The sequence below is a fragment of the Mizuhopecten yessoensis genome, unplaced genomic scaffold (genome assembly GCF_002113885.1).
Source record: "Mizuhopecten yessoensis strain PY_sf001 unplaced genomic scaffold, ASM211388v2 scaffold6361, whole genome shotgun sequence".
Classification (NCBI taxonomy): domain Eukaryota; kingdom Metazoa; phylum Mollusca; class Bivalvia; order Pectinida; family Pectinidae; genus Mizuhopecten; species Mizuhopecten yessoensis.
The window spans coordinates 290738-313861 of NW_018406511.1; the positions used below are offsets into that span (position 1 = coordinate 290738).

General features: G+C 37.3%; 1 protein-coding gene across 2 annotated transcripts in view; it reads left to right on the forward strand.

Moving 5' to 3' along the window:
* LOC110452004 (neo-calmodulin-like) overlaps positions 1-23124 on the forward strand; it is a 125195-nt gene that overhangs the window by 10612 nt on the left and 91459 nt on the right. The window contains exon 1 of one of the 2 annotated variants that reach the window (XM_021500250.1): positions 20959-21057. The exons of the other annotated variant lie outside the window; for it this stretch is intronic. Coding sequence (XP_021355925.1) covers positions 21037-21057 — 21 coding nt within the window. The 5' untranslated portion in view covers positions 20959-21036. Of the gene's footprint in view, positions 1-20958; positions 21058-23124 lie in introns of those variants that run through there. 2 annotated transcript variants of the gene reach the window in all.

Here is a 23124-nt window from a genome sequence, read left to right on the forward strand (position 1 = left end):
GGGGGGGGGGGGGGGGGGGGGCGATTTAATAATGCTAGTTAATGATACCGAAGCTTTCGTGGAACAAGGTGGAACAAGGAGGAACAAGGATGCATTTCCTCATCTTTCATGAGGAACAAGAATACTGCGAGAAAAAAGCAATCCGACATCAACATTTTCACGGATTATCTGATGTCTCAAAATGCGTGGAGATCTCCAGAGTCTATTGACTCGGTTCAGTTGGCGGATTACATGGCCAGGGCCATGAACGTCAGAAAAAACGATAAATCTGAGTACGAACCATCAAGTCTGAGGTGTTTACAATCCAGCATTAATTAACCGTTACCTACAGGAGAAACACTACGACGTCAATATTTTGACCGATATTAAATTCAAACATTCTCGTGATGTGTTAAGTGCCAAAATGAAGATTTGAAGACTCAAGGCAAGGAAACCGCTCAAATGCTGCTGATGCACTAAATAAGGAAGAAGTGTCAATTCTGTATGAAAAAGGGTCGCTTGGTTTAGGTAGGTACAGTACAGTATTCAAATGAATAATAAATAGTTCTATAAGCTTGGTAGCTATTGGTTCTAGTTAGTATTACTGTAATCGTTAAGTGAGGAATGCCCAATGGATATTGAAAATTGTATTGTGTTGATGATCGATTCAGGCAGTGATTAAATTGAATTCCAACCAGATCCATTGTGTTATATTGTTAAAACTATTAATAACCATGTTATTTTGTAGGAATTTAGGAATTTCTAAATAATGACTTTTTATGATAGTTGTTACTGTTTTGTTTATATACATCATTGTTTTTGTTATCATTTTTATGAATATCAGTAAAAAAAAACAAAGAAATGATTTGTTTTTGTATGTTTTGTTTATTTGAAAGGAAAAAAACATATGATAAAAAGTTTATGATATGACCATTTTGATACCACACCCCATATCAGCCTGATAGTCCTGATATCAGCCCTCTGGCCTTCAGCCCTCTGGCTGATATCAAGACTCTCAGACTGATATGGGGTGTGATATCAAAATGGTCATATGACAACTCAACAATGGCGGCTATTCAGTGGGACGTGACTGTTCGGTCCGTAATATTTTTCGTCGTTTATGGTCGTTCTACCTTGAAAGTTGGGTCAAGTTCGAGTGAACAAGTGTGGGACAGTCTAGTTGTTAAGTATGCTGTTGAAATTTTGAAATTTCTTGCGTATTTGTTCGATTTTAAGCATGTTCTGTAAAACTCATCCCTGCAAATATTGTGTTTAGTGTGTGCAATGAACTGTGACTACGTATAGAACATATATTGTGCCCACGGCCAAAATTTCGTCACGGTCTATTGCACGACACAGTGCTGTATGACTGACCCCGTTGACAAGGACGCGGACGCGTTTCGTACATCAACTGCTCAATCACAAGCTAGACAAGTCATTTTCGAGGATTCGGACACTATGATCTCTTAATCTTCAAGTAAAACGGCCCTTTCTGGCAACTATTGCAATAGAATATCAAGTTAAGAAAATAGATGACGTCCAATCATCGCTATTGTCGTTGTCAAGGAGAGTCCGTGAGGTCGAGGTCAAGGTTAGGGATATTACAAAAAGTCACTCAAGAGCTGAAAGACAGTACCCAGTTTATCAGTGATATGTACGAGCGTATCAGTACTTCTGTGAATAAAAACAAGGAGGATATTGTTAAAGTAAACGCCAAGCTTAGAGCCAGTGTCGATCAAGCTGTTGGGGCTACGGAGGGATTTCAGCTTCAGAATGCCGAACTTCAGGAGGTAGCTACTGACTTACAATGTAGATCAATGAAATGTAATCTAGTGTTCACGGGATTACAGGAAAACCGAGGAGAGGATAAAGGAGCCCTCATTCGACAGTTTATCTGCAACGAACTTTGGAATAGATGACGTTCAGGAATTCGGTAACGTACACCGGTTTGGTAAGCGTCGAGGTAACAAACCTCGCCCTATAGTCGCTCGCTTCCTCTATCAGCGTTAACATGACGATGTTTTAAGACATGCTTTTCGTCTGAAAGGCAAAGTGTTCGGTATCCACGAGCAGTTTCCACCAATCATTGAGGAGGCAATGAGGAAGCTTTATCCAGTGGCTAAGGCAGAGCGAAGGAATGGGCACAAAGTAAGACTTGTACGTGATAAGATGTCCGTCGATGGTGTGTTGTACACGGGCGAGACGATTCTCAAAGGATGGAATCACGCATTCAGCCTGCTGCACCAATGAATGTAGAGGAAAGCAGGTCGAAGAGATCGCGCCAGCCGTCAACTCCCAACGGAACAGGATCATCAGCTTCCGGTTGTCCATCGTCACGTCGGACTAGATACGCTGTTGGCCAGGATAGGCAAGGTTCTCATGCGGGTTGTGATGAGGAACAGACCTACGCCAAAGCTGTTTCCGCATAGGGCTCACAGGAGAACATATCCTAAATTAATATATGCTCTTGGAACGTTCATAGAGGCATAGAAAATAAAATTATAAATGATAATTTTCTTAATATTTTTCAAGATGCAGATATTGTTTTTCTAAGTGAATGCTGGTTAAATAATTTAGATAATGTCAATGTTAAAGGTTTGGATTTTTTCCACCTTTCAAGAGAAGTAAATGTAAAGGGAGTGGCATGATATGTTTATTTAAATCATGGCTGACAGAGCATATAACGCTGAAAGAGGTAGTATCTGATAGTATTTTGTGGATAAAGTTAGATGGCAAGCTCTTTTTTGACAATATACAAAAAGGGCAACATTCTATGACAGTTATGATGTCAATATGTTTGATGTATTGGAAATTGAAATTGCCAAATGCAGCTGTATGGGTCATGTATTTATCACCGGTGATCTCAACAATAGAACTGGTAGAGAGCCTGACTTTATTCCATTTGATGTTCTACATGATAGTTTACATCAGGTTATAGATAATGTGATACCCTATGAAGATGCAGTTGGTGAAAGTGTTCGTAATTCTGAAGATGTTTTTGTTACCAATTTGGGCGTCGTCTTTTGCAAATTTGTAAGACTACTGGTTTTCGAATATTAAATGGTCGGACGACTGGTGCTATCGAAGGTAAATTTACGTTTTATAACGCCTTAGGTACAAGTACAATTGATTGTGTACTGGCTCATAGCCATTATTTGGACCAGGTTCAAAATTGTAATGTTGGGGATTTTAATGAATATTCTGACCACGCGCCATTGTTTTTCACCTTAAAAGCAGACACTCATACTTGTAATTGTTGTGACTTCAGTAATACGTTTAGTACTACTAAGTCTGTGTCCTGGACAGAAGAAGCAAGAGTGAATACTGCTGATTCTTTGAATGAAAATAGGGCATTAATTGCAAATTCGTTGAATACCTTAGAGAATACTATGGACAGTATTGACAAATGTTTGGAAGTACTGGTTAACAATGTTCACTCTATTTTTGACAAGGCTTGCTGTTTCGAGAAACGTATACGTACTTGTAATTGTTCTTGTCAGCAGAAGTCTAGACGTAATGTCAAGGAACCTGACAAACCATGGTTTGATAACGAATGTAAACGTTTACGTCGAATATATAGAAACGCTTTAAGACCTTTAATATATGTAGAACTGTTAGCAATAGAGAAAACTTAGTTCGTGAAAAGAAGAAATACAAGACCTACGAGGCGAGGGTGAAGAGATCTTATCTTCGGAATGAAGGCGATATGTTGGACAGTTTGAGAAAAAATGATCCAAAAGTTTTTTATATTAATTTTTCTAGACGTAAGACTTGTGATTCCGGAAATCTTGTTTTAAAGGATTTTTATCAATATTTTAAAGATATTGCCAACAATTCAGTTGACTTTTCTCCCGTCAATGCTGAGCAAGTTGAAGTTGATAACGAATGTATTTACCCTGAGCTTGATGACGATTTCAGTCTTGATGAATTATTAGTTTCAATGAAAGGGTCATCCAAAGGTAGATCCGCCGGTTTAGACAATGTCATTAATGAATATTTTATTGAGTATATTGATGTTTTTGCACCAGTTTTCCAGCAATTGTTTAATACTATATTACAGGTAGAATACTTTCCTAAAGCTTGGTCAGAAGGAGTTGTTATACCTCTGCATAAAAAGGTGATAAAAACGACGTAAATAACTATAGGGAAATCACGTTAATAAGCCATATTGCCAAGTTATTTACCTCACTCTTGAATAAACGAATGGTTAAGTGGAGCGAAAGCGAAAATGTAATAACAGATGCTCAGTTTGGTTTTAAGCCCGGGAGTGGTACCAGAGATGCAATTTTTGTACTTCATACCTTGATTACTAAAACTTTACAGAGTAATAAAAGGCTTTATTGTGTTTTCGTAGACTATAGAAAAGCGTTTGATAGTATATCACAAGACAAATTGTGGTGTAAATTGTGGAAATCGGGTGTAAGAGGACGGATGCTTAATGTTATCAAATCTATATACGAGAGTGTTAAGACATGTGTAAAGCGTCATGGTAAATTATCTCCTATGTACGACTTACAGGTCGGATTATTACAAGGAGAATCTTTATCTCCAATAATGTTTTCTTTATTTGTCAACGACATGGAATCCGAATTGATTAAGTCAAATTGCCAAAGTTATCATTTGCAATTACTTAATTTGTTTTTATTCATGTTTGCCGATGACACGCTATTTTTTTCTGAGGATGTAGTTGACCTACAAAATATGTTGGATGGAATTTATCTGTAAATGTAGACAAAACAAAAATAGTTGTTTTTAGGAAAAGTAAACGATTGTATCCAAACGAGCAGTGGATTTTTGATGGTAAAGCTATAGAAGTGGTAGATCAATTTTGCTATTTAGGTTTGGTTTTTAATTATAATGGTAAATTTACCATTGCATTGAATAAAATGCTGTACAAGGAAGGAACGCTTATTTTCTTCTTAATCGGAAGATTTTTGTTGAATGAAAAGACCAAGTTATCTTTATTTGATACTTATATATCATGTATTGTAAATTACGGGTGTGAAGTATGGGGTTATAGTCCTGCACCGCAGATTGAAAATATACATTTATTATTTTTGAAAACCGTATTGGGTGTCAGGAAAACAGTAAATAATGCCATGGTGTATTTTGAACTTGGTCGTTACCCTTTGCATATACAGCGTAGGATTGCTATTGTACAGTACTGGCTGCAAATATTAAAGACTTATAACTGTATTTTGAGGGCCTGTTACGATGAACTTTTAGAACTTTATAACAGGAAACCAAATTGTAAAGCAAATTGGATGTATCATCTGAGACGTGATTTGTGTACGTTGGGTTTTGGAGATGAGTGGTTGGCACAGTGTGTACCAAATAAGAAATCTTTTTTTTTATTATATATACAACGCATAAAGGATACTTTTATTCAGGAAATGAGAAACATGTTCGAGACATCTTCAAAATGTTTGTTGTATAAACACATTGTTGACCGTTTTGATCTACAATGGTATTTTACAAAACCGCTATTTAGAAAAAATTAATGTATTCTTGCGAAATATAGATTGCAAGCACAGTACCTTAATATAGAGAGAGGTAGATATAATGCAGTGCCTCGAAACCAGAGGATTGTGTACTTTATGTGATATTGGAGATGTCGAGGATGAGTTTTATTTCATTCTTATGTGTCCTGTGTTTTTAGAATTAAGAGTATCGTATATCAAGCCATATTAACATATTCGTTCTTCTGTGTTTAAATTAATAGAGCTACTGTCTAGCAAAGTTTTTAAACTTATTAGAAATTTAAGTAAGTACTTGATTCAGGCAACTGTTTAGAGAAGTCGTATATTATGAAATATAAGCTGTATCAAATTCTTGCTATAAACGTTTTGTTACTATATAATGCGATTGAGATCTATGTCTTTTGTTTCACAATGAGTTATAATCTCATTTCATTATATAATATATAGTGCTCGTTCTACCTTCATGTTGCGAGTCCGCTAAGTTACCTAAGGAAAACCTCAAAGTTTGTATGGAATTGAATCTATTGCATATGTTCTCCGCCATTGTACAAGTTATTTGTAAAGTATTTATCTATATGTATATTTCTGTACGCCTTTATGCAATGTGCATTTGGTAATAAATTGAATTGAATTGTAATCTCTAAATATCGGCCCTACAGGTACCTGGATATTTCCCTGTATATCGGCCATGCAGGTAACTGGATATTTCCCTGTAAATCGTCCCTACAGGTACCTGATAATTTCCCTGTATAGCGTCCCTACAGGTACCTGGATATTTCCCTGTATATCGGCCCTACAGGTACCTGGATAATTCCCTGTCTATCGGCCCTACAGGTACCTCGATATTTCCCTGTCTATCTTCCCTTCAGGTACCTGAATATTTCAATGTATATCGGCCCTACAGGTACCTGGATATTTTCCTGTATATCGGCCCTACAGGTTCCTGGATATTTCCCTGTAAATCGTCCCTACAGGTACCAGGATATTTTCCTGTATATCGTCCCTACAGATACCTGGATATTTCCCTGTAAATCGTCCTTATACAGACACCTGGATATCAATAGATAGATCCTGCTATGTGTTGAAAGGTCCTGCTTTCTCTACTTACCCCAATGTAAGGTTGGCTTTGTTCCTGGTAGTATTGTATACTCCGCCTCAATTATACCCTGGCAAGAACGATTAATCCCAATAAAAGCTTATATTGACAATTTATCGTTTTCTTCCAATGCAGTTACCAATTATTCGGTTAATTGTTTGCATATGTAGCAACATGCATGTGTAATAATAATTCTTCACTTAATGTTATTACGAGTTGATGAATCCTATTGAGATGTTCCATTATCATTTTGTAATATGTTATCAGTTTTAATAAACAAATGCATCGTGCGACATGACAGTTTTGACAAGCCGTAGTTACATCTGCGTAGAAAGATTTCATTTGATATAAAAACTGTACGATTTCCTAGTGTTGCTGTTGTTGTTTCAAACACGGAAATGCCCAACTGTGAGCTGATGTGTTATCAAAGCTCCCATAACCCCTAATTGGCCTTTTAGCTTGGTTTTTGTTGTGAAGCGACTGTAGATTGTTACGTGTACACATTTTACACGTTCATCTACATGAGCAATTTCACTGCCATCTCTGATAGGAGACTGCTACTTCGGCAGTTGTATTCTGATATTGGAGGTATCTACTGTGAAAGGTCATCTCTAATTGGATACGCCATGCTCAAGGTGGTCGTTTTCTAATTGGGAGTGATGTATGTATGCGAGAGAGGAATTACAGTGTGGGGAGGGGGTGGGAGTGAGTGTGGGAGAGAGTGGGCGAGAGGGTTCGGAAGTGGGCGAGAGGGTGAGGAGTAGGTGAGAAGGTGAGAGTGGTTAAAATGGAAACGTACTGTGTTGAGCAAGGAGATGCGCATTAGTCCGTGTATTCCAAACGAAAAAGTGTTTTTCTTATGTAAAATGGCATTGTGGGATAACTATGAAACTTTCACAAATTAAATATCATTATATTACCAATATCTATGCCAAGTTGCATGCTTATCCCAAAATGCCTTTTATGTATATTCAGCGCATAAACATTAAAAATAGGCACAACAATTGAAAAAACAATTAAATTGGTTAACTTAAACGAATAAAACATATATACTTTCCTTGAAGCTATGAGACTTAAAATTACCAGCAAAACAATCTTCATATATTCAACTAATCATTTTACTGTAGTTGTGATGGCAAATGCCGTTTTTTTATTTGTTAGTTAACTTTGATAAGTAAGAAAACAAATCAGGACCCGGAACTCACTTCAGCCACACGTGATGAAAACATATTATATGATATATATAATATACAATATTAACAATTACTATCATGTACGTACATGGATAGCATATAAAGGGCGTCCTGTACCCTTTAATTCACTTAAGATAGATAATGATAAGTATGAGATGTGTCCAGAAGCCATAACTCGGTATAAAACAAAAGAAAAGTATGCAGTGAATATGCATTTAATGTAAGTGTACACAAATGAGTAAAATTGTAAACTTTAACTCAAAATGTATATTAGAAAGGAAATTATTGAGAAAACAAAACACTTTTCATTTAAAAATTACCTAAACGAACCCCCTCCCCCTGACCTAATCCTCTGTTTTTATACACGATTCAATATCTGTCATTTTTCATTCTTTTATATATGCCTGTTTAGTTTACGGATGTTTTTAAAAAACAGAAATGGATTTATTTTGTTTTCTTTTAGCTCATTTTGAAAACAGCAAATTATATTTGTGATTTACCCTGCCCCTTTTTGTACCTCCAAAAAATCACTTACGGTCAAACTTTTACCTTAGTTTTTGTGCATGTAATACAATTCCGTCTTTGCGTATTGCAGAGTTATCTTCTCTTGAGAGCAGGTATTGATTGCTACGTCATTTGTTTGTGAGAGTAACGTCATCAATTTTTGAGAAAACGACGTAATTTTCTCACACGAACCAATGACGTAACAATCAATACCTGCTCTCAAGAGAAGATAACTCTGCAATACGCAAAGACGGAATAGTACATCTTTGAACAAATTAAGGAGGGCAACATCCGAATATAACGGAGCCCAAAAATGGGTCTTATAGACTCTCATCCTTTCATTGACTAACTAAGTTTTGTCAAGGGATCCGGATTGACGTAAATCGTACTTAATGCTGGTGTGTTTTATACTCATTGTGGAAATACTAATACTTATCTCTCAATCGGCTACAGCTTCTTTCACCTAATCAACAACTACTACTCTGTTGTGAGTTTTTATCCAATAGTGTCGCTTGTTAAAGCCCCTGAATTCCCGCATATACTGAAATGCACTTCCGACTATCCAAGTACAAAAAATAACTGGTTTGAAAGTCAAGTTTTAGGAACAATTACAAACATGAAAATTGCCCTAATCAGTGAGGTTTCCTGTTCTAGTACAAACTGTACAATCATCATTGCCACAGACACTATCCTTTTAACACGGATCCGATTTTGAAATTTCTCCATACAAAACAACGGATATAGTTGATATATGCTACAATGAATAACACGACGGACAGAAAACACTTATATCGTTTAAAGACCATTTAGATTATTTTTTCAAATACCATTTCATTATTAATAACAACAGGGCTTAAGGATCCCCGTCCCAGCCAGAGCAAAACACTAAAGATTTCCACTGTCGTTTTTCAGTGTTAGAGTCACCTGCCCTTGATTACCATGTCGACAATGTTGTTATCTTCCCTTGAATAGATTTCGTTTGAATAATGTTTCGACTACAGAGTTGTGTCCCTTGCGTTGAAAATCTCCAACCGCGAAAGTGTAGGTAAAAAAAAGTAATGTGAAACACAAAATGTAATCCGCTTATCGTACCGTGCATGTTTCCTCTTCTTAGTTTGGAGCGCTTTTATATCTGCATCAGCAAGTTCCGGGAGTGTCATGCTGTTAGGGTATGACATTTAAGTTACATGACACTCTAACGTAGCTTTTCAGATCTAGAGGTCATATCATCTTTGGACATCGTCTTCATTTGACATAAGGTGTCGCATATAACCAATGTAAATCGATAAACCAAAACGCCCTTGTTATTTATTAATAAAATCGATATAACGATTGTTATTCTGAGATATGCAATAAATACAGTTTTAATTTCAAAATGCCATCAGTTCGATATCTTTTCAAATGCCAGCGTGCGCTTAAATAATCACGAATCTTTACCTCATCATGTTTATTCTAGAGATCAGCGGATGTTTGCCCCAACATAACTCATCTACATTCTTTTTTTACGATTCAAAATTTTGATTAATTATCTCTGTTTCCTGTTAATGACCCAGCTCAACAATTACAAACAAATCTAATTACGTTCATGGACCATTCCAGCTCGACCTTCGGAACTCCTCACAAGCATTTCGGAATAATGTCACTCGGTGTGAAAATACTGATTAGCACCGTGAAAGAAGATTGTGCAATTCACACTTCTAGTGACAAGAGAGAATACCGAGAGACATGAAATGGCTACCTACGTCACACACAACAATTATTACGACAGGAAAATAGATGATTCGGTATACCAGGGACATTATCATTCCAGGAGTTGTTTTGAAAAGATGCCTAATTGCTTTCTAATTAAGAAAGGACGTTAAGGTAATTTCACGTACGTGCAGCTGGCATTTGAGTATTTCCATATTATGTTTAGTAATTTAACATAAAACAAGTGTACCGAAATAATATTAGTCATTCCATCCTTAACTAATTCTTTATAATACATAATATTGATAATGGCTGTTACAGGCCGGTTTAGATAATGACTGTTACAGGCCGGTTTAGATCATGGCTGTTACTGGCCGGTTTAGATAATGGCTGTTACAGGCCGGTTTAGATAATGACTGTTACAGGCCGGGTTAGATCATGGCTGTTACTGGCCGGGTTAGATAATGGCTGTTACAGGCCGGTTTAGATAATGGCGGTTACAGGCCGGTTTAGATAATGGCTGTTACAGGCCGGGTTAGATAAATGCTGTTACTGGCCGGGTTAGATAATGGCTGTTACAGAAGGCCGGGTTAGATAAATGCTGTTACTGGCCGGTTTAGATAATGGCTGTTACAGAAGGCCGGTTTAGATAAATGCTGTTACTGGCCGGTTTAGATAATGGCTGTTACTGACCGGTTTAGATAATGGCTGTTACAGGCCGTTTTATATAATGGCTGTTACAGGCCGGTTTAGATAAAGGCTGTTACTGACCGGTTTAGATAATGGCTGTTACAGGCCGTGTTAGATAATGGCTGTTACAGGCCGGCTTTGATAAAGGCTGTTACTGGCCGGGTTAGATAATGGCTGGTACAGGCCGGTTTAGATAAAGGCTGTTACTGGCCGGTTTAGAAGGAATCCGCGATAGGATCTAAACCTTATATGTAAAGGTTTAGATAAATGCTGTTACTGGCCGGTTTAGAAGGAATCCGCGATAGGATCTAAACCTTATATGTAAAGGTAGGAGAGATTTCATGAAAAGTTCAAAGTATCGAGGGACTCCTACTATTAGTAAGGAGGTGAATGTCAAAATATTGATGGATTCTGGTGATTTTGGGCCATACATTGGACTCAACTTTCAGAGAGTAGGTTAAATCTATCAGGCCAATCATTCAAAAATAATTCAACTTCAAGTCCAGAAAGAAAACAAAATGTTTTTACATTTACACCTATATCCAACCGCACTCGACGATCTTCCTAAGTATGTGGCTGTGTTGGCAGACAAAACATCTAATGACTTGATCTTTTTAGAAAACACTATATTAATAAAAGAGCTTATCAACCCTTATCTATGAGATGTATAGACTTATAAGGCTAGCTCATTCAGTCTCCATCTCCATGATTTGTGCAAAGTAAATAAATAATTGTGTTCTTACAGAAATTACACAGTAAAGCACCAGTCGTCAGCCCCAACCTGTCAGACACTGTATATATACTGTACATCATTACCGGGGAATGTAACTAGTTCATGTAATTGCAGAAAAAGTAATTATGATTTAACTATCTAATGACACAACGTGGTCGGACAACTCTACTCTAAAGCACTGTGTATGATTTATGTCTGCAGTAAACAAATAGCACGGCATTATAATTATCATGACACATAACTTGGCTAAAGCCTGGGTCGTCAATGAGGAAGAAGAACCTCCCCAAATAATTATTCGTAAGCACCATGTACTTTGTCAATTGGCTAACACTAAACAATTCCTTGTACCCAACGCATGGTTTGTCGGAAGAAAATCCAATGTATAACGTGACGTCATAATTAATGTTTGACGTCACACAGTACTGTGACCTATCGACTATTGAGGTAATTTCACACTGTGCTATCTATGAATGAATTTTCTTATCAAAAATACTCAAATCGCATTGTTTTCTCTTGTTTTATCCCTTTACTCGAGGCTAAAAATAATTGTAAAGCAATAGATACGAAAATCGCAGAAACAAATGTCTTTGAGGTAACAGCCACTTGACGTGAAATATACAATGACGTCTTTGAGGTAACAGCCACTTGACGTGAAAGAGACAATGACGTCTTTTAGGTAACAGCCACTTGACGTGAAATAGACAATGACGTCTTTGAGGTAACAGCCAGTTGACATTAAATAGACAATGACGTCTTTGAGGTAACAGCCACTTGACGTCAAAATAGACAATGACGTCTTTGAGGTAACAGCCACTTGACATTAAATAGACAATGACGTCTTTGAGGTAACAGCCACTTGACGTGAAATAGACAATGACGTGTTTGACGATGTCTTTATACTGTTATGGCGCGATTGAAATGTTAAATGTACACAAAAGATTATAATTTCTGGGATCCCCCCTTTTTAACTTGTAAAATCTTATGACAAAAACCAATAGATTTTTTTTGTGGTTTTCGTTTGAGTATGAACTTAAAACAAACATCGATCGGCGTGCACACTTCTGTTAGAACAAGCTCTTAAAATAAAACGGTACCTTGAGTGTCCAGTTCAGTATTGGTAATATCAATAGTAAAGCATCAATGGTAAGGGTTTTACTTTCATCTCGGTATGTAACAAACAAAAACTGACGGAAAACCTTTATGAAGAGAAGTTACCAAAATGTATACATCTTTTCCGTGTATGTGAGAATACTAGGTATAAAGAAGTCGTTCATATCTTACATACAAGGAATAATGAATGTTAGGGAACCGACAGGAATATGAATCGTGCACCAGCCTTACATAACCTTACACGAAGGCTGTGTAAACAGATACTGACAGGGACCAACAGTTACATCATAACTTAACGTGTTAGAAATTTGTTTTTCATATGCGCAACATAGAGGATTTAGAGTTGCACATTCTGTCGGACAGGTTGTTGAGACTAACACAGAACCAAGTGCTAGGAGAACATGGTTTACAGTATACATTACTGCGATATTAACCGTTACAGAATGGTGATGCATACTGTGGCTGTTTGGCAAATAGGAGCAACGCACTGCACCAACCAACCTCAAAAACATGTTATCTGTCCATGTGTTTTAAGGACCTTGTAGTGTTGTTTCGACGATTCTGGGATGGTAGTGATGGTAGTTCTAAGTGAAACCGATATGTGTATTCGAAACAGCACGTGTGTAGTTGGTTTTGTGTAAACTGTTACTTTAGCACACTTAACAAACTTAAACACTGCAACTATTGGTAAACATTGCAGACTAACTAAAGCTCATTAAAACACACTTAATACACACACCGCAACTACTGGTAACATTGCAGACTAACTAACGCTCATTAAAACTCACTTAATACACACACCGCAACAACTGGTAACATTGCAGACTAACTAACCCTCATTAAAACCCACTTAATACACTCACCGCAACTACTGGTAAACATTGCTGACTAACTAACGCTCATTAAAACACACTTATTACACACACTGCAACTACTGGTAAACATTGCTGACTAACTAACGCTCATTAAAACACACTTATTACACACACTGCAACTACTGGTAAACATTGCTGACTAACTAACGCTCATTAAAACACTCTTAATACACACACCGCAACTATTGGTAAACATTGCAGACGAACTAACGCTCATTAAAACACTCTTAATACACCCACCGCAACTACTGGTAACATTGCAGACTAACTAACGCGCATTAAAACACACTTAATACACAAACCGCAACTATTGGTAAACATTGCAGACGAACTAACGCTCATTAAAACCCACTTAATACACTCACCGCAACTACTGGTAAACATTGAATACTAACTAAAACTCATTAAAACACACTTAATCCACACACCGCAACTACTGGTAAACTTTGCAGACTAACTAACGCTCATTAAAACACTCTTAATACACACACCGCAACTGCTGGTAAACATTGCAGACTAACTCACACTCATTAAAACACACTTAATCCACACACCGCAACTACTGGTAAACATTGCAGACTAACTAAAGCTCATTAAAACACACTTAATAAACACACCGCAACTACTGGTAACATTGCAGACTAACTAACGATCATTAAAACACACTTAATACACAAACCGCAACTATTGGTAAACATTGCAGACGAACTAACGCTCATTAAAACACTCTTAATACACACACCGCAACTGCTGGTAAACATTGCAGACTAACTAACCCTCATTAAAACCCACTTAATACACACCCCGCAACTACTGGGAAACATTGCAGACTAACTAACCCTCATTAAAACCCACTTAATACACACACCGCAACAACTGGTAACATTGCAGACTAACTAACCCTCATTAAAACCCACTTAATACACTCACCGCAACTACTGGTAAACATTGCTGACTAACTAACGCTCATTAAAACACTCTTAATACACACACCGCAACTACTGATAAACATTGCAAACTAACTAACGCTCATTAAAACACACTTATTACACACACTGCAACTACTGGTAAACATTGCAGACTAACTAACACTCATTAAAACACACAACTTATTATATATCAAATACTTGTACATAGTAGACCAACTGAATGACGCGAAGCAAAAACCACCAATATTTTTGGCGGATTATTTGCTAATGTCCATCCTTGTGACAGACTGTCGACTAATGACCAACTCAGTGAGAGACAATCGATTATTGTACACGTTTGAAGTGGCTACCTAACGGCTGATCTCTGTTCATGCTATATACGTACAATCAGACTCGTTTGTTTATTGTTATGCATTGTTAATATTTAATTACACATATTTTGGCAAATAAACATGTTTACAATTAAACGAGATATTTTTTTTTGTAATTTGTTTAACATTTTTTCATACTTACAATCGTTGTTTTACACGTTTTGATAGATTATTCAAGTAATAAATAGACAGAATAGATTTGTGTTAGACCGAGGTAAACCTCCGTTATAGTCGCTTAGCATCACGGACGGTTGGTACAACAGGGCCATATAGTCGTGAGCCTTGATTTTTGACATTCTGGTGGAGCAGCGTGTCATCTAAAATCCGATCCTGTCACACCGTACTAGGTTTGCTGACCTGCATATAACGGTAAATTAGCCACGGGGCACCTGTATTGGTATAACCAAGTCAACATCACTACTCCAAAATAGCCAAAACGGGATATCCTTAGAATTCCCGAGAGGTACTATTTTACAAGAATACAAGGCTCTTTGAACAAGGACCAACTACTAGCGAAGTACTGCGATACTAATACCAGCTGGCCGGCTAGGCGTTCTCTTTAACGAGTCATTTAAATATACAATAATCACGTGGGTCAAATACATGTAATACCACGTACTTAAATTAAATAGAGAACAGAAGTCAATGGAACAGTAAGGCGCGCGGATGATCCTACTAAAAGTCATTCAGACGCTTGGGGATGTGCGAATCTGTCCTACTTTTTATTGCATCTAATACCTGGCATACCTCAGAAAGATACGCTAGAATTTGGGTCTGTTGTTTTGAATGTAAATATAATGATCTTTTTAACAATAATGTTGGTACAGAATGTAGTAAAGATTAGTCTAAACGTATCTATTATCTAAATACAGTAAACACATAAGGCACAAAAACACAATTGTTAATAGTCTTGCATTAACGCTGATAAACAACACACAGTTATATTCAAAGAAGGGATAGCGGTGGCCAAGGCGTCTGACATTCTGCTACCACTAGCCCTCCACCATTGGGTCGTGGGTTCGATACCTACATATGGGGCAGTGGTACTGGCCGATAGTTTTTCTCCGGAAACTCTGTTTTTCCTTCGCCACCAAAATCTGGCACATCCTTAAATTACTATAGGACGTAAAACACAAACGAACCAAACAGTTCAAAGATGTATTCACGACGTGGCAATGATAAGAAGTGTATCCTAAATTAAATTATCATTTCGTTTGATAGCTATAAATTAAAACTTTCCATGTATATTGTGAACAAAGATTTGTTAAATTCCATATTAATGGCAGAGCGTGATTGTTGGAAAGTCAATTATGCAGCAACAAGAAATATGAAAATGAAAACTTTTAATCAGGAATAAAAGTCACATAGTAATCAAACGACATGCATCTGTTTACATATTATCAATGCTACGTAAAATAGGAACACTGTTTGTGGTATTTAGGGAATAATGCAGACGTCGTTTAACCTCAGTTCCCTTTGGGCGCCTCGCGGGGAGGCACGAGAAACGATTCTACGCCGAGTGCACTATGTAGTAAAATTCTCTTTTAACTTAAAACTCAGCTGCTTCTGTTTTGGCCGTTTGCCATTTTGTATATAAGAAAACCGTCTGACGCGTGTCTTGCCTTTGTGTATATACATACAAACAGTTTTACACTTACTTTACATCTCCGTTTTGTTGCCGGAAAGTACTTGACGCTGTGAGGTTGAACATTATATAACCTATAGATTGTAATTGGTGAGGCTGAACATTATAAAACCTATAAATTGTAATTGGTGACGCTGTGAGGCTGAACATTATTTAACCTATAGATTGTAATTAGTGACGCTGTGAGGCTGACCATTATATAACCTATAGATTGTAATTGGTGACGCTGTGAGGCTAAACATTATATAACCTATAGATTGTAATTGGTGACGTTGTCAGGCTGAACATTATATAACCTAAAGATTGTAATTGGTGAGGCTGAACATTATATAACCTATAGATTGTAATTGGTAAACTCTGTGAGGCTGAACATTATATAACCTATAGATTGTAATTGGAGACGTTGTGAGGCTGAACATTATATAACCTATAGATTGTAATTGGTGACGCTGTAAGGCTGATCATTATATAACCTATAGATTGTAATTGGTGACGTTGTAAGGCTGAACATTATATAACCTATAGATTGTTATTGGTGACGTTGTAAGGCTGAACACTATATAACCTATAGATTGTAATTGGTGACGCTGTGAGGCTGATCATTATATAACCTATAGATTGTAATTGGTGACGTTGCAAGGCTGAACATTATATAACCTATAGATTGTAATTGGTGACGTTTTAAGGCTGAACATTATATAACCTATAGATTGTAATTGGTGACTCTGTAAGGCTGAACATTATTTAACCTATAAGATCTTGTTAATCAGAATGCACGTGTTTCCTTTGGGATTTGTTTCACGTGCGACGGATATGTGATAATCAGGATAAGAACACATATTGTATACTAATCGTGTGATGCATTAGTTTTTTTTTATTTATTGTATGTGAATATTAAATAGGTGATTATGTGGAAAGTTGTAATTACACTGTAAAGTATTTTATTATTTTTATTGATTTTTAGCTGACTCTGATTGGCTGAAACAACATCATGTGACCACCTGTAAAAGTAGTTATAAACCTGAGTGGTTTGCAGGTGTTCAAAAAAGTTGGTAGAACAAGTGTTATTGACCTGCTATAAATAGATTCTGGAAAAAAAATGGGAAAGAAATGGAAAACTATATTTTTTTACATTTTTTTCTTCAATTTTGAAAAAATCAATTAAAATAATAAAACTATTGAAGCATGGTGATTTCGGTCGATACATGGTTTTATCAACCAAGGCTAGCAATATTGACCTCGGACTGCGTCCTCGGTTAATATTGCTAACCTAGGTTGATAAAACCATGTATCGACCTCATCACCATGCTATAATTGTATAGTAACGTGCGTAACGAGACGGGAAAGTAGACAACAAATGTGTCACCTTCCGCAATTTTAGATAACTGTTACATGTTTAATTAGTGAGAAAGTCATAGACCGGAAAACGGCACGCGCGGAACTGTAATATTACAATTTGTGAGACACTTTTGATTTGTATAAGAACTTGCATGTGTGTTTTACATGGTTTACAGAACCAACTGTTCCCTGACATATTACGTAATCATCGAGGTAATATAGGTAGGAACGTACAGTAATAGTTAGGGACGTACAGTAATAGTTAGGGACGTACAGTAATAGTTAGGGACGTACAGTAATAGTTAGGGACGTCCAGTAATAATTAGGGACGTACAGTAATAGTTAGGGACGTACAGTAATATGTAGGGACGTACAGTAATAGTTAGGGACGTACAGTAATAGTTAGGGACGTACAGTAATAGTTAGGGACGTACAGTAATAGTTAGGGACGTACAGTAATAGTTAGGGACGTACAGTAATAGTTAGGGACGTACAGTAATAGTTAGGGACGTACAGTAATAGTTAGGGACGTACAGTAATAGTTAGGGACGTACAGTAATAGTTAGGGACGTACAGTAATAGTTAGGGACGTACAGTAATAGTTAGGGACGTACAGTAATAGTTAGGGACGTACAGTAATAGTTAGGGACGTACAGTAATAGTTAGGGACGTACAGTAATAGTTAGGGACGTACAGTAATAGTTAGGGACGTACAGTAATAGTTAGGGACGTACAGTAATAGTTAGGGACGTACAGTAATAGTTAGGGACGTACAGTAATAGTTAGGGACGTACAGTAATAGTTAGGGACGTACAGTAATAGTTAGGGACGTACAGTAATAGTTAGGGACGTACAGTAATAGTTAGGGACGTACAGTAATAGTTAGGGACGTACAGTAATAGTTAGGGACGTACAGTAATAGTTAGGGACGTACAGTAATAGTTAGGGACGTACAGTAATAGTTAGGGACGTACAGTAATAGTTAGGGACGTACAGTAATAGTTAGGGACGTACAGTAATAGTTAGGGACGTACAGTAATAGTTAGGGACGTACAGTAATAGTTAGGGACGTACAGTAATAGTTAGGGACGTACAGTAATAGTTAGGGACGTACAGTAATAGTTAGGGACGTACAGTAATAGTTAGGGACGTACAGTAATAGTTAGGGACGTACAGTAATAGTTAGGGACGTACAGTAATAGTTAGGGACGTACAGTAATAGTTAGGGACGTACAGTAATAGTTAGGGACGTACAGTAATAGTTAGGGACGTACAGTAATAGTTAGGGACGTACAGTAATAGTTAGGGACGTACAGTAATAGTTAGGGACGTACAGTAATAGTTAGGGACGTACAGTAATAGTTAGGGACGTACAGTAATAGTTAGGGACGTACAGTAATAGTTAGGGACGTACAGTAATAGTTAGGGACGTACAGTAATAGTTAGGGACGTACAGTAATAGTTAGGGACGTACAGTAATAGTTAGGGACGTACAGTAATAGTTAGGGACGTACAGTAATAGTTAGGGACGTACAGTAATAGTTAGGGACGTACAGTAATAGTTAGGGACGTACAGTAATAGTTAGGGACGTACAGTAATAGTTAGGGACGTACAGTAATAGTTAGGGACGTACAGTAATAGTTAGGGACGTACAGTAATAGTTAGGGACGTACAGTAATAGTTAGGGACGTACAGTAATAGTTAGGGACGTACAGTAATAGTTAGGGACGTACAGTAATAGTTAGGGACGTACAGTAATAGTAAGGGACGTACAGTAATAGTTAGGGACGTACAGTAATAGTAAGGGACGTACAGTAATAGTTAGGGACGTACAGTAATTGTTAGGGACGTACAGTAATAGCTAGGGACGTACAGTAATAGTTAGGGACGTACAGTAATAGTTAGGGATGTACAGTAACAGTAAGGGACGTACAGTAATAGTTGGGGACGTACAGTAATAGTTATGGCCATACAGTAATAGTTATAGACATACAGTAATAGTTATGAACATACAGTAATAGTTAGTAAGGGACGTACAGTAACAGTTAGGGACGTACATTAATAGTTAGGGACGTAGAGTAATAGTTAGGGACGTACAGTAATAGTTAGGGACGTACAGTAATAGTTAAGGATGTACAGTAATAGTTAGGGACGTACAGTAATAGTTAGGGACGTACAGTAATAGTTAGGGACGTACAGTAATAATTATGGACGTGCAAGCGACGTACAGTAATAGTTAGGGACGTACAGTAATAGTTAGGGACGTACAGAAATAGTTAGGGACGTACAGTAATAGTTAGGGTCGTACAGTTATAGTTAGGGACGTACAGTAATAGTTAGGGACATACAGTTATAGTTGGGGACGTACAGTAATAGTAAGGGACGTACAGTAATAGTTAGGGACGTACAGTAATAATTATTGACGTGCAAGCGACGTACAGTAATAGTTAGGGACATACAGTAATAGGTAGGGACGTACAGTAATAGTTAGGGACGTACAGCAATAGTTAGGGACGTACAGAAATAGTTAGGGACGTACAGTAATAGTTAGGGACATACAGTTATAGTTAGGGACGTACAGTAATAGTTAGGGACGTACAGTTATAGTTAGGGACGTACAGTAATAGTTAAGGACTTACAGCATTTTGTCACCACGTCATTATCATCTGTAAGAGTACGTGCTTTTCATGAGAAATGTAAATATCAGATAGTAGCACCTAGTGGCGTTCCTGTTCTATCACGTGCAATGCTCACATGACACGTCAGTGTTCTCCGCGGAATCCCGTCCACTCAAATCTTGCATTTCGTATATTTTCTATATGTTGAACAATATCGACAAAATCAGACATCCTTAATAATAACAACAACAAATATAAGACGTTCATACCTGCCTTATAAATCGGAAGGAGACCTTGCCAGTTTTTGCGTGTGTGAATCAAATAAAACTTAACCAAGTGTAAAATAATTGACGGAACTAGACACCAACTATATGTTGGGCAATGCATTAACTCAGTGTGTTTATTTATATTAAAGGCAAATTCTTCGCCCATTGAGAATCGATCACATTTCGAACTAGACAGACCCCAGTTGTATGTATGCAGCACTTTGTTGTGATGATGGCTACAGGTGTGTACTCGTACATCTTACCTGTCCTTATTTCTCATAAACCCCCGGAACAGGAGAGGTAACACGGGGATGTAAAACGGTCTGACTGTACGTAGCTCTCCTTTAGTTGGAGGTTCTAACGCACAGTGCCAACAATGGAGTAAGGCAGCGATAGTTTGGGATATAATGCTACATGTACAGAGCCTACTTTCTAATTGTGAAATTTTACGTAAGGGATCCACACATTTATTTCGAGATTTGAAGATTTTGTGTATTATTCTGATTTAATACTATCACCATGGAGTGTATTGGGCACAAGGTAGGATCATTTACATGTTTGTTTTGCTTCCTTTGTAATATGATGTATATGTACATGTAACTGTTCTGTTTCACTGTGTCTTGAAAAAGGAGCGGATCGCTCCGAAAATTTGATAAACCTGTCCACACTGTTGGAACTACTTCTTTGCCCCATATAATATTTTAAGTAATTCGAATCCTACGGACATACCTCCTTTAGGATCCAGTGTTATATGGGATTTTACCGTCTAAATTACTTCTTTGACCTATACATCGGATATATATATATATGTAAATTAGTTGATGTATACGCTGGTTATGTACTGCCGTCATCAGATTTAACAGGTTCAGCATTTTCTCAGTTGGTCATAGCTTATTGTAGATGTATCTTTTTATTGCGGCAAAATCAATAAAGTCAAATGTAGGATTTGTTTTCTTACAATAAGTATCAGGTTGAAAAGCTGATCTGAATAGATGCAAGATCTGGTACGAACACACAGAGAAACATGTAACAGAGTTTATACCGGTGTATAACTAGACTATTAGTCTAGTATATTTATGACCGTGTAAGCAATTTCATACCGATTTGTCTCGCAATAAATCTTTTTTCTATAGATCTTTTTCTCTGCTTTGCTATGAATTGCTGTCACTGGTTAAACAACGTTATGCTGGTTTTGTTACACTAACGCCTGCACAGACAGATTCACCAGGACTTATACTAGACCGACAGGTGTACGTCACAAACATAAATACGTTAATAACAACATATAGTGTGGTTTAACAAATATCACACTATACAACAATATAACACTTTTACATTTTGTACAAATAACAACATACGAGTATTGTGGTATACAAATATCATATTGTAAAATTAACACTGTTGTATGTAATATACAAAATGAACTTGAAATATAGGCGTATTAGGCATATAATCCCGACTAGTGTGATGTATAAAATACTTCCCAGGCCAAAATGTCTTTCTTGTTGGGTATTGCACAACCGTAGCCTAGTACCGCATTCCTTACAACCTTTCTGGTCCAGATATTCAGATAACATCGCGAGTTCAACCACTCGTCTACCCTGCGACCAGGTTAAAAAGTAATTGACGTATTCGTGATCACTAGTATTGGAGGGATCCTCATCGGACGTCGGTGCCGATGTCGGCTCAAAAGTAGGGTCCTCAGTAGCCAGCGTCTCTTCAATGTGTGAACGAGTGTCACTTTGTTTCGTCACATAGTCGTGGTCTAGCAGTTGATATTGGACATCGTTGTTGTTATTATTGTCAGTTAATGCGTTTAGTTAACATTTAAAACGGCCGATTTTACGTCGGGTTTGCATGTCGGCCATAACTGCCACGACGTTGTTTACATCGTTACGACAGCTTTTTTTGCCCACACTCTCGCGATTGGAGATTTTCAACCCAAGGGACACCTCTGTAATCAAAACGTTATTCAAACGAACTCCATTCAAGGGAAGATAACAACATTGTCGGAATGGTAATCGGGGGCAGGTGACTCTAACACTGAAAAACGACAGTGGAATTCTTTAGTGTTTTGCTCTGGCTGGGACGGGGATCCTTAAATGCGTCCAATCAAACATTTTAAAATTGGACAAGAACAAATAATTGTTATTTAAACCAAAAAATATGAATGTATGAATGTGGTGTAGCTTTATAAAAAAAAACATGTTATTGAGTGTTGTATAGATGTTTAAGCAACGTATTACTGAGTGTTGTGTAAATGTTTAAGACGCTCCCATAGCATCGTTTCCGTAGCTAAAGCAGTATGCGCATTTCACATGTAGCCGTGTAGTAATTTTGCCGGTTGAATTATGACGGTAATTTGAACCTCGCGAAAAAACCGTTTGCAGTATTGATCATATAGGTGTGCTGCATTGTTTGTGGTATATAAGTCCGCGGTTCTACGTGAGGTATATATGTTCGCGGTTCCACGTGAGGTATATATGTCCGCGGTTCCACGTGAGGTATATATGCCCGCGGTTCTAATATCTGTTGAAGCCTTGTGCTTCAATTCTGAAGCATATTAATTGAATGAAGCTTGGTTTGTAAAATAAAATTGATAGCACA